The sequence below is a fragment of the Carcharodon carcharias genome, chromosome 2 (assembly GCF_017639515.1).
Source record: "Carcharodon carcharias isolate sCarCar2 chromosome 2, sCarCar2.pri, whole genome shotgun sequence".
Classification (NCBI taxonomy): Eukaryota; Metazoa; Chordata; class Chondrichthyes; order Lamniformes; family Lamnidae; genus Carcharodon; species Carcharodon carcharias.
This window is the reverse complement of record NC_054468.1, coordinates 132,688,934-132,702,609: the sequence shown is the minus strand read 5'-3', so window position 1 is coordinate 132,702,609 and position 13,676 is coordinate 132,688,934. Positions and strand designations below refer to the sequence as shown.

The following is a 13,676-nucleotide window of genomic DNA, read 5'->3' as shown; positions in this document are numbered from 1 at the left end:
ATATCTATTACAAGCCTACAGACTTCCACAGCTACCTTGATTACAGTTCCTCACACCCCGCTTCCTGTAAGGACTTCATATCATTCTCTCAGTTCCTTCACCTCCATCGCATCTGTTCTGATGATGCCACTTTCAAAAACAGTTCCTCTGACACGTCCTCCTTCTTTCTTAACTGAGGTTTTCCACCCACGGTGATTGACAGGGCCTCCAACCGTGTTGGACCCATCTACCGCGCATCCGCCCTCACACCTTCTTCTCCCTCCCAGAAACATGATAGGGTCCCCCTTGTCCTCACTTATCACCTCACCAGCCTCCGCATTCAAAGGATCATCCTCTGCCATTTCTGCCAACTCCAGCATGATGCCACCACATCTTCCCTTCACCCCCCCGGTGGCATTCTGCAGGGATCGTTCCCTCCAAGACACCCCGGTCCACTCCTCCATCACCCCCTCCCACGGCACCTTCCCATGCAACCGCAGAAGGTGCAACACCTGCCCCTTCACTTCCCCTCTCCTCACTGTCCAAGGGCCCAAACACTCCTTTCAAGTGAAACAGTATTTCACTTGCACTTTCCTCACTTTAGTCTACTACATTCGTTGCTCCCAATGCGGTTTCCTCTACATTGGAGAGACCAAACGCAGAGTGGGTGACTGCTTTGCAGAACACCTTCGGTCTGTCTGCAAGCATTACCCTGAGTTCCCTGTCTTTTGCCATTTCAACACTCCAACCTGCTCTCATGCCCACATGTCCGTCCTTGGCTTGCTGCATTGTTCCAGTGAAGCTCAACGCTGGAACAGCACCTCATTTTCGGACTAGGCACTTTACAGCCTTCCGGACTGAATATTGATTTCAACAATTTTAGATCATGAACTCTCTCCTCCATCCCCACCCCCTTTCCGATTCCCCTCCTTTTCTTCCAATAATTTATATAGATTTTTCTTTTCCCACCTACTTCTGTTATTTTTAAATGTATTTCCATCCATTGTTTTATCTCTACCTTTCAGCCTTTTTTGATTCCTTCACCCACCCCACCCCCACTAGGGCTCTGTACCTTGCTTGTCCTGCTTTCTACCCTTAATTAGCACATTCCTTAGATAATATCACCACCTTCATCACCCCTTTGTTCTTTTGTCTGTGACATCTTTTGGTTATCTCCACCTATCACTGGCCCTCCATTCAGCTCTACTTATCCCACCCCCTCTTAAACCAGCTTATATTTCACCTCTCTTCTATTTTCACTTACTTCTGTTGAGGGGTCATTCGGACTCAAAACGTTAACTGTGCTCCTCTCCACAGATGTTGCCAGACCTGCTGAGTTTTTCTATAATGTATTTTTGGTTTTGTTTAGGAACAGGATCTTACACAACTTTTTAGAAAGGTTTAGTGTAACTTCTGTTTTGTATTCCAATTAATAAAGCCAAGGATCCTGTAAGCCTTTTAATAGCCTTCTCCACTGTTCTGTCACTTTCAGAGACTTGTTTACACCCACAGATCTCTCTGTTCTGGCACCCATTTTAAAATGGCACCATTTAGTTCATATTGCCTCTTCTCATTCTTCCTACTTCGTCCTCCCACCGAGTTCCTGAACTTGCACCGACCCACCACAGAGTTCCTCCACCTTCGATGCTCTAGTTTCTATTAAAACCTTTATTCACACTCACTCTGGCCAGGTCCCCTGGTACAGCCCTTATTTCCATTCCCTCAAGTCCAAGGAACACAAACTTGAATGGGTATGGTGAACAACTGGTTTAGCCATTTACCGCCAGCTCTGGCTGGACCACGTAACGGGCCATCAGGTCTTGCTTTCATCTTTGAAAACCACTCAATTCCAGGATCATCCTGGAATGCAAATATAATGCCTGGCCTCTTCGTTCTACTGTGAGCCATCTGCTTAAACCCTCCTCCCCTGTATCCTCCACTGTCACCTCCAATTTGTTCGGGAAGCTCATGCACATTTTTGTCACCAAGATGGAGATCCAATCAACTGTCCTTGGCATTTCCCTCCCTTCCCCTTGCCCAAACCTCCTCTAAGGCTCCCCCTGGCCTAGATTGAACTTTTATCTTTCTCTAGGTTCTCTCCTATCTCCCCTGGTGATTTCTCTGAGTTCATCTTTTCATGAGATTCACCTCCTGTTCCCACAAAACCACTGACTACCCAACTTCCCTTCCTGGCCTCCATGTCAGGTGACATTGTTCACTATTCTTGCCCCTCAGGTACTGTCCCTCTCTCCTTCAAGCCTGTCATCATCACCCTTCTCCTCAAAACACCAAACCCTGATCCCTCCTGCATTTGCAAACCACAGCCCCTTCTTCAACTTCTCTTTCCTCCCAAAAGTCCTTGAATATGTTGTCAACTTCCAAATTCATGTCCATCTATCCCAGAACTCCATGTTTGAATCCTTCCAATTAGATTTCTGCCCCTGCCAGAGTACAGAAATGGTTCTTATCAAAGTCAAAAATGACATCCTTCATGACTGAGACAAAGAAACTATCCCTCCTCATTACATCATCCTCCTCCATCACCTCTCCACTTATATTGAGAAGGATGGGACTGCACCTGCTTGGTTCCATTCTTATCTATCTAATCACAGCCAAAGAATTGCCATCAATGGCTTATCTTCCCATTTCTACACAGCTACCTTCAGTGTCCCCCAATGGATCTATTCTTAGCCCCCAATTTCTTTTGGCTATATCATCCAAAAACACATATCCGTTTCCACATGTATGCTGATGACATCCAGCTGTACCTCTCTGCACCCCTCCGTTGTGTCCGACATCCCGTATTGCATGAGCAGAAATTTCCTTCAATTAAATATTGGAAAGACTGAAGCCACTGTCTTTAGTCCATGCTATAAATCTCATTCCCTTTCTCTGGCAAATGCTTGAGGCTAAGCCAAACTGTTCACAAATGTTGGGTCATATTTAACCCCAAGAGGAGCTTTGAGCCACATATCCAAGCCATCACTAAGATGGCCTATTTTCACTTTTGTAAAATTGCCCAACTCCACCCACATCAGATCTTTATGCTGCTGAAACCTTCATCCATACCTTTGTTACATCCTGTTTTGACTATTCTAAAACACTCCAGGCCAGCCGCCCACGTTCTATCTTCTTAACGAGGTCATCCAAAATTCTGCTCCCCCCTATCCTAACCAAATCCCATTCACACATCACCTATGTGCTCACTGACCAATACGGACTCCCAGTTACACAATGCCTCGATTTTAAAATTCTCATCATTGTTTTAAAATCCCTCCATGGCCTGGTGCCTCTCTATCTCTATAATCTCCTCCAGCCCCACAACCCTCCGAAATATCTGTGCTCTTCTAATTCCAGTCTCTTGGGTTTCTGGATTTTAGTTGCTCCATCACTGGTGGCATTGCGGAGATCCTAAGCTCTACAATTCCCTTCCCAAACCTCTCCTTCTCTCTACTTCCCTTTCTTCCTTTAAGACACTCCTTAACATCTACTTTCAATTGGGGAAAAGGCCAATTTTAATAAACTGAGAGGTGGTATGGTAAAAGTGGATTTAAGACAACTAATTGATGTCAGAACAGTGGAAAGCATTCGAGGAGGGGATAGAGGGAGTTCAGAACAATCATTTTCCTGGAAAGGGAAAGGGTGTGACTCCCAAATCTAGGATCCAAGGATGTCAAAGAGCATATAGACCATGCATGCCCAGGTTGAAAAACAGGTTAAGCAGTTCCATCAGTTCGGGCAAGGAAGAAAAAGCCTGAGTAAATGAGGTGATGGTGTAATGGTTTTGTTGCTGGACTAGTAATCCAGAGACCCAGGGGGGTAATGCTTTGGGGACCCAGGTTCAAATCCCACCATGGCAAATGGTGGGATTTGAATTCAATAAAAATCTGGAATTAAAAGCCTAATGATGACCATGGAATCATTGTCGATTGTTGTAAAAACCCATCTGGTTCACTAATGTCCTTTAGGGAAGGAAATCTGTCATCCTTACCTGGTCTGGCCTTCACATGACTCCAGGTGTACATGCCCTCTGAAATGGCCTAGCTAGCAAGCCTCGCAGTTGTAACAAACTGCTAGAAAGTCACAAAAAAGAACCTACAGCACATGGACTGCAGCAGTTCAAGAAGGCAGCTCACCACCACCTTCTCAAGGGCAACTAGGGATGGGCAATAAATGCTGACCCAGCCAGCGAAACCCACAACCCATGAATGAATTTTAAAAAAAATACAGAATACGATAAGGCAACAGAACAAACCAGAACGGATCTAGCAGCTCACAACTTGGCATGAGGCACAGTGGACCAACAGCAACAGAATTGTACTCAAATAAAATTTTCAACCTTATGGCCCAGCATATCCTTCACTCTACCATCACTGTCAAGGGAGGAGACAATGAGGAGTGCAGAAAAGCATGCCTGAAGCAACACCCAGCATACCTAAAAATGAGATGCCAACCTAATGACGTTACAACACCAGGGCTACATGAATGCTAAACAGCAGAAGCAGCATGTGATAGAGCTAAACAATTCCACAACCAAGGGAACCAATTAAAGCTCTACAGCCTGCCACATCCAGTTGTGAATGGTGGTGGACAATTAAACAACCCTCCGAAGGAGGAAGCTCCACATACATCCCCATCCTCAAATGATGGGGGAGCCCAACACGTCAGTGCAGAAGACAAGGTTTCGGCATGTGCAACCATCTTCAGCCAGTAGTGCTAACAGGATGATGTTGGATCATCTTGGCCTCCTCCTGAGGCCTCAGCATCACAGATGCGAGTCTTCAGCCAAAGAGATTCATACCATGTGATTTCAAGAAATAGTTGCAGGCTCCGGATTCAGCATAGGCTGTGAGCCCTGACAACATTCTACTGTAAAACTGAAGGCACATATAATAGAACTAGCTGTGCCCTCACCCAAACTGTTCTGGTATTGCTACAAGACTGCCACCTACCACCCGACAATATGGAAAATTTCCCACATATATCCTATCCACAAAAAGCAGAACAAATCGAATCTGGCCAATTACCACCCCATCGGTCCACTCAATCATCAGCAAAGTAATGGAGGGTGTCATTGACAGCACTATCAAATGGCACTTTCACAGCAATAACTTGCTCACCGATGTTCAGCCAGGGCCACTCAGCTCCTGTCCTCATTACAGCCTTGGTTCAAACGTCGACAAAAAAAAAGTGATGTGAGAATGACTGCCCTTGACATCAAGGCAGCATTTGACCAAGTGCAGCATCAAGTAGCCCTAGCAAAATTGAAGCCAATGGGTATCGGGAGAAAACCTGTTACTGGTTGGGAGTTATACCTTGCAAAAAGGAAGGTCATTGTTGGACATCAATTATCTCAGCCTCAGAACATAGCTGGAGTTCCTCGAGGTAGTGTTCTAGCCCAAGAAGATGTCCAACCATCTTCAGCTGTTTCATCAATGACCTTCCCTCCATCACAGGATCAGAAGTGGGGAGGTTCACAGATGATTGCACAGTATTCAGTGCCATTTGCGACTCCTCATTTAATGAAGCAGTGCATGCCTGCATTCAGCAAGACTTGGATAACATTCAGCTTTGGGCTGATAACTGGAAGTAACATGTGTGCTATACAGGTGTCAGGCAATGACTATCTCAGCCTCAGAACATAGCTGGAGTTCCTCGAGGTAGTGTTCTAGCCCAAGAAGATGTCCAACCATCTTCAGCTGTTTCATCAATGACCTTCCCTCCATCACAGGATCAGAAGTGGGGAGGTTCACAGATGATTGCACAGTATTCAGTGCCATTTGCGACTCCTCATTTAATGAAGCAGTGCATGCCTGCATTCAGCAAGACTTGGATAACATTCAGCTTTGGGCTGATAACTGGAAGTAACATGTGTGCTATACAGGTGTCAGGCAATGACTATCTCAGCCTCAGAACATAGCTGGAGTTCCTCGAGGTAGTGTTCTAGCCCAAGAAGATGTCCAACCATCTTCAGCTGTTTCATCAATGACCTTCCCTCCATCACAGGATCAGAAGTGGGGAGGTTCACAGATGATTGCACAGTATTCAGTGCCATTTGCGACTCCTCATTTAATGAAGCAGTGCATGCCTGCATTCAGCAAGACTTGGATAACATTCAGCTTTGGGCTGATAACTGGAAGTAACATGTGTGCTATACAGGTGTCAGGCAATGACTATCTCCCACAGTAGAGAACTTAACCATCTCCCCTTGCCATTCAACAGCATTACCATTGCTAAATCTCCACAATCAGTATCCTTGGGGCTACCACTGTCCAAAAATTAACTGGACTAGTCACATAAATACTATGGGTACAACAGAAGGTCAGGGCTGGGAATCATGTGGTAAGTAACTCACCTCCTGACTTCCCAAAGCCTATCCACCTCTTACAAGTCACAAATCAGGAGTGGGACAGAATACACTCTACTTGCCTGGATGAGTACAGTTCCAACAACACTCAAAAAGCTTGACCCCATCCAGGACAAAGAAGCCCACTTAATTGACACCTCATTCTCCACCTTAAATGTTCAATCCTTCCACCACCAATGGCAGCAGTGTGCACGATCTTCAAGATGAACTACAGCAACTTACCAAAGCTTCTTCAGCAGCGCCTTATGTTCATGAGGCCATGCTATTTGTGAAATATGGAAACCTTATTAGCTATACAACATCTGACATGCAAGGTCAGGTACATCACAGATCATTACAATGTGAAGTACCCTCTCCTCTACCACCACCATGTGCTTCAGCTCACAACCTTAAAACAATACTATGTGCTGCACCATTGAGGCACTTTCCATTTTCTGCATTAGCTATTCCCTTGGCTGGAGTGAGATTACCAAGTCGTGCCAGTTGGGACAAATTTTACATGCAGCCCATCCTCATGAGGTTAAGCACACTCTAGTTCCATTCCCACTACATCTTGAAAGATCAAACTCATAAGGCTCTTATAGCTAGATAGAGCTCAAAATGACCACCCAAACATGAAAACAGTATGTATAAACTCAGTACTACATCCTCATACCACCTACTTAGCAGTAGGTAACTAGCAGTAGCTGTGCGGGTAAAGGGCTGAATGTGAAGTCTTTATAGTCATTGACAAAGAATGCATAATGGGTGTGATGCAATATAAACCATTCGCAGATTATGACTTACGGTTGTAGAGCGTGATAACATGTAAACAGTTTAATAGCTGCCTCTTATACTCATGGATCCTCTTCACATGGACATCGAAGATAGAGGAAGGGTTTATTTTGAGCTTGTACTCATTTTCCAAATAAGCAGCAAATTTCAGTTTGTTCTCCTGAAATAAAACAGTGTGATCCCAACATTAAAGGTTCATTAGTCTTTTACATTTATTGCATACTTAATGTTACAAAAATGAGTACTTTTGAAGTGTGAGGTTGTAATGCAGGAAACACAGGAGCCAATTTGCACACAGTAAGGTCCCACAAACAATAACTAGATAACTACAAATATTGGTGAAGGCACTGGGAAGAACTGCCTTTCTCTTCATCAAAAGAGTGCCATGCGATCATTTACATTTATCCGAGAAAGCAAAACGAGCCTCAATTTAACACCTCATCTGAAAGATGACAATGACAGTCCTTCACTGGATTTTGGGGCTCAAGACTCTTGAATAGGATTTAAACCCACAGCCTTCTGACTCAGGAGAGAGTGCTGCTACTGAGCCAAGGGTGACACCTAAAGCTGTGCTGATGGCACCTTGTAACATATGTGATCTTTAATTTCATACAACATAAGCTACAGAAAAAGAGCTAATTTGAAATGTTAATTGTACCTGTTTAACATTGGCCACATCTCTAATGAAAGCTTCATTGTTGACGTGGTTCAACAGCTTCTTCAGCTGCTGTAGGTCTGTGATGAAACCCTCTCCGATCCTCTACGGGGAAAAAGATTATATTATTCTTACTGGCTAAATTCAAAGTGGGCTGAGACAAAGCAAGGGGCTTTGCGAAGGGCACACTTCCTCACATTATAACAGCAACTTTCATTTGTATACTGCAATTAATGTAGGAAAACATCCCAAGGTGCTTCGCAGGAGTGTTATAAAAAAAACACCAAATTATAGAATGATGTATTAGGGCAGGTGACCAAAAGCCTGGTCACAGTATTATAGTATCTTTATAACACAAAATGACGCCATTCAGCCCATCAAGTCTGCACTGGCTCTCAAACAGCATTCCACCTAGTCTCACTCCCCTGCCTTAGCCCTGTAACCTTGCACATTCTCTCTTGTCAGGCAGCAATCCAATTCCCTTTTGAATACCTCGATTGAACCTGCCTGCACCACCCGTTCAGCAAGTTTGTTCCAGATTCCAACCATTCTCTGGGTGAAAAATTCTTCCTCACATCTCATTTCCTCCTTTTGTCAATTATTTCGAATCTGTGCACTCTAGTTCTTGATGTACTCGAGTAAGAACAGCTTCTCACTATTTACCTCGTCCATAACCCTCAAGATCTTGAATACCTCTATCAAGTCTCCTCTCAGCCTTCTTTTCTCCAAGGCAAAAGAGAGTCCCAATCTCTCCAGTCGATCCTCATAGCTACAGCTCTTTATCCCTGGAATCATTCTTGTGAACATCCTCTGTACTCTCTCCAATGCTTTCATATCCTTCCTCAAGTAAGGTGCCCAGAACTGGACGCAGTACTCCAGGTGAGGCCTAACTAGTGTCATATATAAGTTCAACATGACTTCCTTACTCTTGTAGTTAATGCCCCTATTAATAAAGCCTAAGATACAATATGCTTTATTAACTGCTCTCTCAACATACCCTGCCATCTTCAATGGCCCATGTACGTATACACCGAGGTTCCTCTGTTCCTGCACCTCCTTTAGAGGCTCTTCCTTTATTTTATACTGTCTCTCCATATTCTTCCTGCTAAAATGAATCACCTCACACTTCTCTGCATTGAACGTCATCTGCCACTTGTCTGCCCAATCCACCAACATGTCTACGTCCTTTTGAAGTTCAAGACCATCTTAAAGAAGAGAGGGGCAGGGAGGTATTGGGAAGGTTAAATACACAGCGGTTTTAAAAATAAAAATCACGAGGCAAAGTCAGTCATTTTCATAAAACGGCTCCAATATCTTTTAAGCTCTGCAAATTTACAGTTGTAACAGGATCTGTGCATTAAATGATTGAGAGAGCAGAGAACTGCCATTGCTCCCAATAAATTCCTAGTTTTAGAGAAAACTTCCAAGGCTTGACTGGAAATGCAACTTATACAGAAAACTAAGTTGGTAGAATAACTTAAAAGGGTCTTAGCGGGTTAAATTAGAAGGGCAGGCAACATAAACTACACTCACATTCCCTTGAATATAAGAGACTGAGGGGCAATCTAATCGAAGTGTTTAACATGATGAAAGGATACTATAGGGTAGATACAGAGAAAACATAGCAGAACAGCCTTAAGTTTAGAGCTGGGTCATTGAGGAGTGATGTCAGGAAATACTTGTTCAAAGAAAGGGTAATAGAAATTTGGAACACATCACCAAAATGTTCTCTTGTTCCAATATCTTTCTGCCCCTCCAATTCGCTACAACCTTTTAACACAGTGCTGTGCAGCCATTGAAGGTCCTTTCAGAACAACTCACTGTTAATTGAGTTATTATCCCAATCTCAGCCAGTCAAAGAACACTCTCACCTCAGCTATGATATCTGCAAGGCCGGGGTTGCATAGCAATAGCCAACGTCTTGGAGTGATCCCATTTGTCTTATTCTGGAACTTGTCTGGTTCAAGTTCGTAGAAATCCTTGAAACTGGAAATAAAATCAGACTAAAATAAGGAGAGGTTTTATTTTCACATTTGCATGCTAACTTGACTTGACAGATTGGAAGAGCGGAATATGTGATAAAATAAAATGTTTAAAAGTAAATTGCACCCTTTCAGACAGATTGTTTGGGTAGGTTATTCAAAATGAGAAAAGAGAGACTTGCATTTATATAGCACCTTTCATGACTTCAAGACAGCCCAAAACACTTCACAACTAAGGGAGTAATTTTCAAGTGTAAACACTGTTTCAATGTAGGGCTAAAATGGTGCTAAATTTAGGACTAAGACTGTAGCAATAAGTGGTCAATTGTATTATTACATCTCTTGGAAACCTGCTTTCTATTTGCAGTATGGTGTTTCAGATATAGTTGGATGTTATTTCCTCCACAATCAACCATAAGCAAATTGGAATGAAGACAATACATAATGGTAAAAGTTAACTCCTAATTTACTTTGCCGCAGATAACTTTTAAAACACTGATATTCCAAATTAAATTGTAATATCAAAAAAAAAAACAAGTACCATAAATACCTCATTCATGGAACAACCCTCACTCCTACCATAGTTATTAAATGGACTATCACAAGTAGAATCTGAGCCATATTCTTCATGTCAACTGTTCAACCATCATCCCACAGTTCATTTGAAAGAGGGCTGCAACTTAACATTGACGGTACAATGTAGCCTCATTCCATAATTTCTAAGAATGGATTTAAATAAGTGTCATACCAGCCACAAGAATTGAAAGCACTCCATGAAGTCACAGAATTTTTGTGTGTGTTTAACAAGTGCAAGTTTACTTCATAAAAGTAAATTTGTGAATGTTATCTTCAAAACACAAAAAGAGATAAATTTTACTTTATGCTCTATATTTGAATTCACATATACCCAATGCATCAGACTGATTTGCAAATAGTCTAATTGTACTAAAGGCGCACCAAAAGCTGAGACTTAAACACACACATGCACACACAAATATATGTACACATATTCATACATGACATAACCAGAAAGGCCATTTGTCTTGTCCTGGTACAAAATACAGCTTATTTTCTTTGTTCACCTGATCCTAAACTGCAGGAGTATTTTAACCATGTCCCTCATTTCTGTGGCTTTTGGTCACATTCTTGGGATTTGGCTGTCACTGGCAAGACTGGCATTTATTGCCCATCCCTAATTGCCTTTGAGAAAAAGTGTTGGTGAGCCTTCCTCTTGAGCCACTGCAGTCCCTGTGAAGGTATTGCTACAGTGCCATCAGATAGGGAGTTCCAGAATTTTGACCTGGAGACAATGAAGGAACGGCTATACATGTCCAAGTCAGAACATTGGGCAGAATTTTACCCTTGACGTGCGGACTCGGCGGGGGTGGGTGGGAAGCTGCCGCCCGCAATCGGCAGCACACCACAATTTTATGCAGGCGGGCCAATTAAGGCCCATCCAGCGTGAGATGTGGCCTTTCAATGAGAGCATAGGGGTGGTTGGAGGCTTAATGTCCACCGGGTCCAATGGTGATCTGGTAGCCGATTCAAGTACGGCCTCGGCAGCCCCTGGGAGGCTGCCACCAAACGACACGGAAGTTGTGTACATGAATGCCGCAGTGGGCAGAGACGGCAGGTCGGCAGGGCAGTCAGTGCTGTGTTTTTCAGACGAGTGCCTCCGTGCCCCCCTGGAGGTGGTGGCAGCCAGGGGAGAAACGTTTGTCCCCAGGGACGGCTGGAAGAGCACCCCCCACCCCCCCCCTCCACCTCACCAAAAAGGTCTGGGAGGAGATGGCATCCAGGGTCAGCAGCAACAACGTGGCAAGGTGCACGTGGGTCCAGTGCCAGAAGCGCTTTAACAATCTCCTGCGATTGGATCATCAGATAACAATGCAGAGAGGTCGCAGACTGGCAGAGGAGTGAGTTTTTTTCTTAAAATTGGCTTTTTCTTCAGTGATGCTGAAAGTTTGATTCAAATAGTTTCATGAAAACATACCTTTAAATCAATGCTCGAGTGTGACAATTATGCATGAATTAAACTCTTAATACACAAGCAACATTGTCAATTTTTGTACAAGGTCTGCCAACCTATCAAAAATATAGTGGAAAGTTTGAAACAAAAAAAAAAGTTAACTAAAGATTTCAGCTTACAATAGAGATTCAAATGAAATTGCAACTGCAGCACCTGAATACTTCAGAGAAGAACACAGCTTCCCTTTCCATAAACAGAAGGTGTGGCATCAAAAAGAGGAAGCCTTTTAGCTCCAAAACACTTTATAATTCTGGCTAAATATCCCTAAAGGGAAGTCATAATATAATACTTTAATCATTTATTTTAAGTGGACTAAGTATGAAGTTTAGATAGATGATCCAGTGAGAGACTTAGAAAGATCCCAGGAGAAGGAAAGATTTTTTCTGGTTATAGTTCCTACTCAGATAGACTTCTTTTCTACTGACTAGAGAAATTGGTCTCCACACTTGATGAGATTTTGAATATTTAGTTTGGAATTAGTAGGTACAAAAAGTAATTTACAAGACAAATGGAATGCTAACCTTTATCTCAAGGTGTCTGGATTACTAAGGGGTGGAAGTTATGCTTCAGCTATGTATAGCATTGTGCAGACACCATCTAGAGAGAGTACTTTGTTCAATTTTGGGCACCACTCTTCAGGAAAGATATAACTGCCTTTCAAGGTTGTTCTGTACATTCAACAGAATAACGCTGGGGCTAAAATTGTTAAATTATGAGGAATATAGGAAATTAAGGGGTGATCTAATTGAAGTGTTTAAAAATGATTAAGGTTTTGATAGGGCGGCAGAGGGGTAAATGTTTTCTGTGGTGGTGGTAACCAGGACAATTGGGCATAACCTGGAAATTAGAGCTAGGCAGTTCAGCGGTGAAGTCAGGAAGCATTTCTTCACAAGGATTATGGAAATATGGAACTCTGTCTAAAAACTATTGAAGCCACAACAGACAGTGATAAGATTTTAGACAGCCAAGGGAACTAAAGCGATAGTGAACCAAGATACAGATCAACCATAACATAACTGAATGGTAGAACGAGCTCGACTGTGGAATGTTCCTATGTTCCTCACTGCTGAGAGACTTATGATAGCTGTCAAGGCTGAGCAAACATCAAGTTTGTGGCCTCTGCTGAACCTCATCAGCTAAAACACTGTTCAGTTAGTAAGAGGGATCCCAGTCAGGCAATGCGACCAGGAACTCACTTAAAAACTAAAGTTAACTCTTCCCTTACAAAAGGGCGACCATTTATCTACTGCTGGGACACCACTTACACTGTATTTTTCACAATTTCTGAGTGAATTTGTGCAACCCCGTTGACAGCGTGAGATCCAACAACGCTCAGATGCGCCATGTTAATCCTCTTGGGCTCTCCCTCTTCAATCAGTGACATGCGTGTCAGGCGGTCCACATCATCAGGATACAATGCAGTAATGTTCTAGAACAAAGAGTGAGTACTTGGGTCAACCTGAACTAATAAACAATAAAAGATTCTTTTAGTTCTTTATCCTAATGAAACTGCTGAATGGGTTGTAATGAAGGACATCTAAATAGCTGAGATGGGGATGAAGAACAACCTCAAAAAGAGCCCTCTAAACTGACAAGCAACAGATTAAGATTAAACCTTTGGTTACTATGTTCTCCACTTCTCTCCAAAAACTTAAAAACCCAAACAGGCCCAAACCTGAAGTGAAGCCACTTTAGCAAGGCAACTAGGTCTGACACAAATGTCTGACTTTGCTCTTACTAATGTTTATAACATGGGTGCAAGTCTTGCTGGATTAAATTTTTAATTGAGCTCACTATAAAAATCTATGAACAGTTACATTTCCCCCCCGACCCCCCAAATGTTTAAAGGGGAAAGAGTACAGAGCTGTGACTGAAATATGGATGTAATCG

At 43.0% G+C, this 13,676-nt stretch overlaps 1 protein-coding gene across 1 annotated transcript in view; it reads right to left on the bottom strand.

The window, feature by feature from the left end:
- Positions 1 to 13,676, bottom strand: part of pygb (phosphorylase, glycogen; brain) — a 116,438-nt gene that overhangs the window by 33,516 nt on the left and 69,246 nt on the right. The window contains exons 11-14 of the mRNA XM_041214438.1: positions 13,052 to 13,215; positions 9,647 to 9,761; positions 7,779 to 7,880; positions 7,133 to 7,280 (exon numbers count right to left, since the gene is read on the bottom strand). Of these exons, the coding sequence (XP_041070372.1) occupies positions 7,133 to 7,280; positions 7,779 to 7,880; positions 9,647 to 9,761; positions 13,052 to 13,215 (529 nt within the window). The remainder of the gene's footprint in view (positions 1 to 7,132; positions 7,281 to 7,778; positions 7,881 to 9,646; positions 9,762 to 13,051; positions 13,216 to 13,676) is intronic.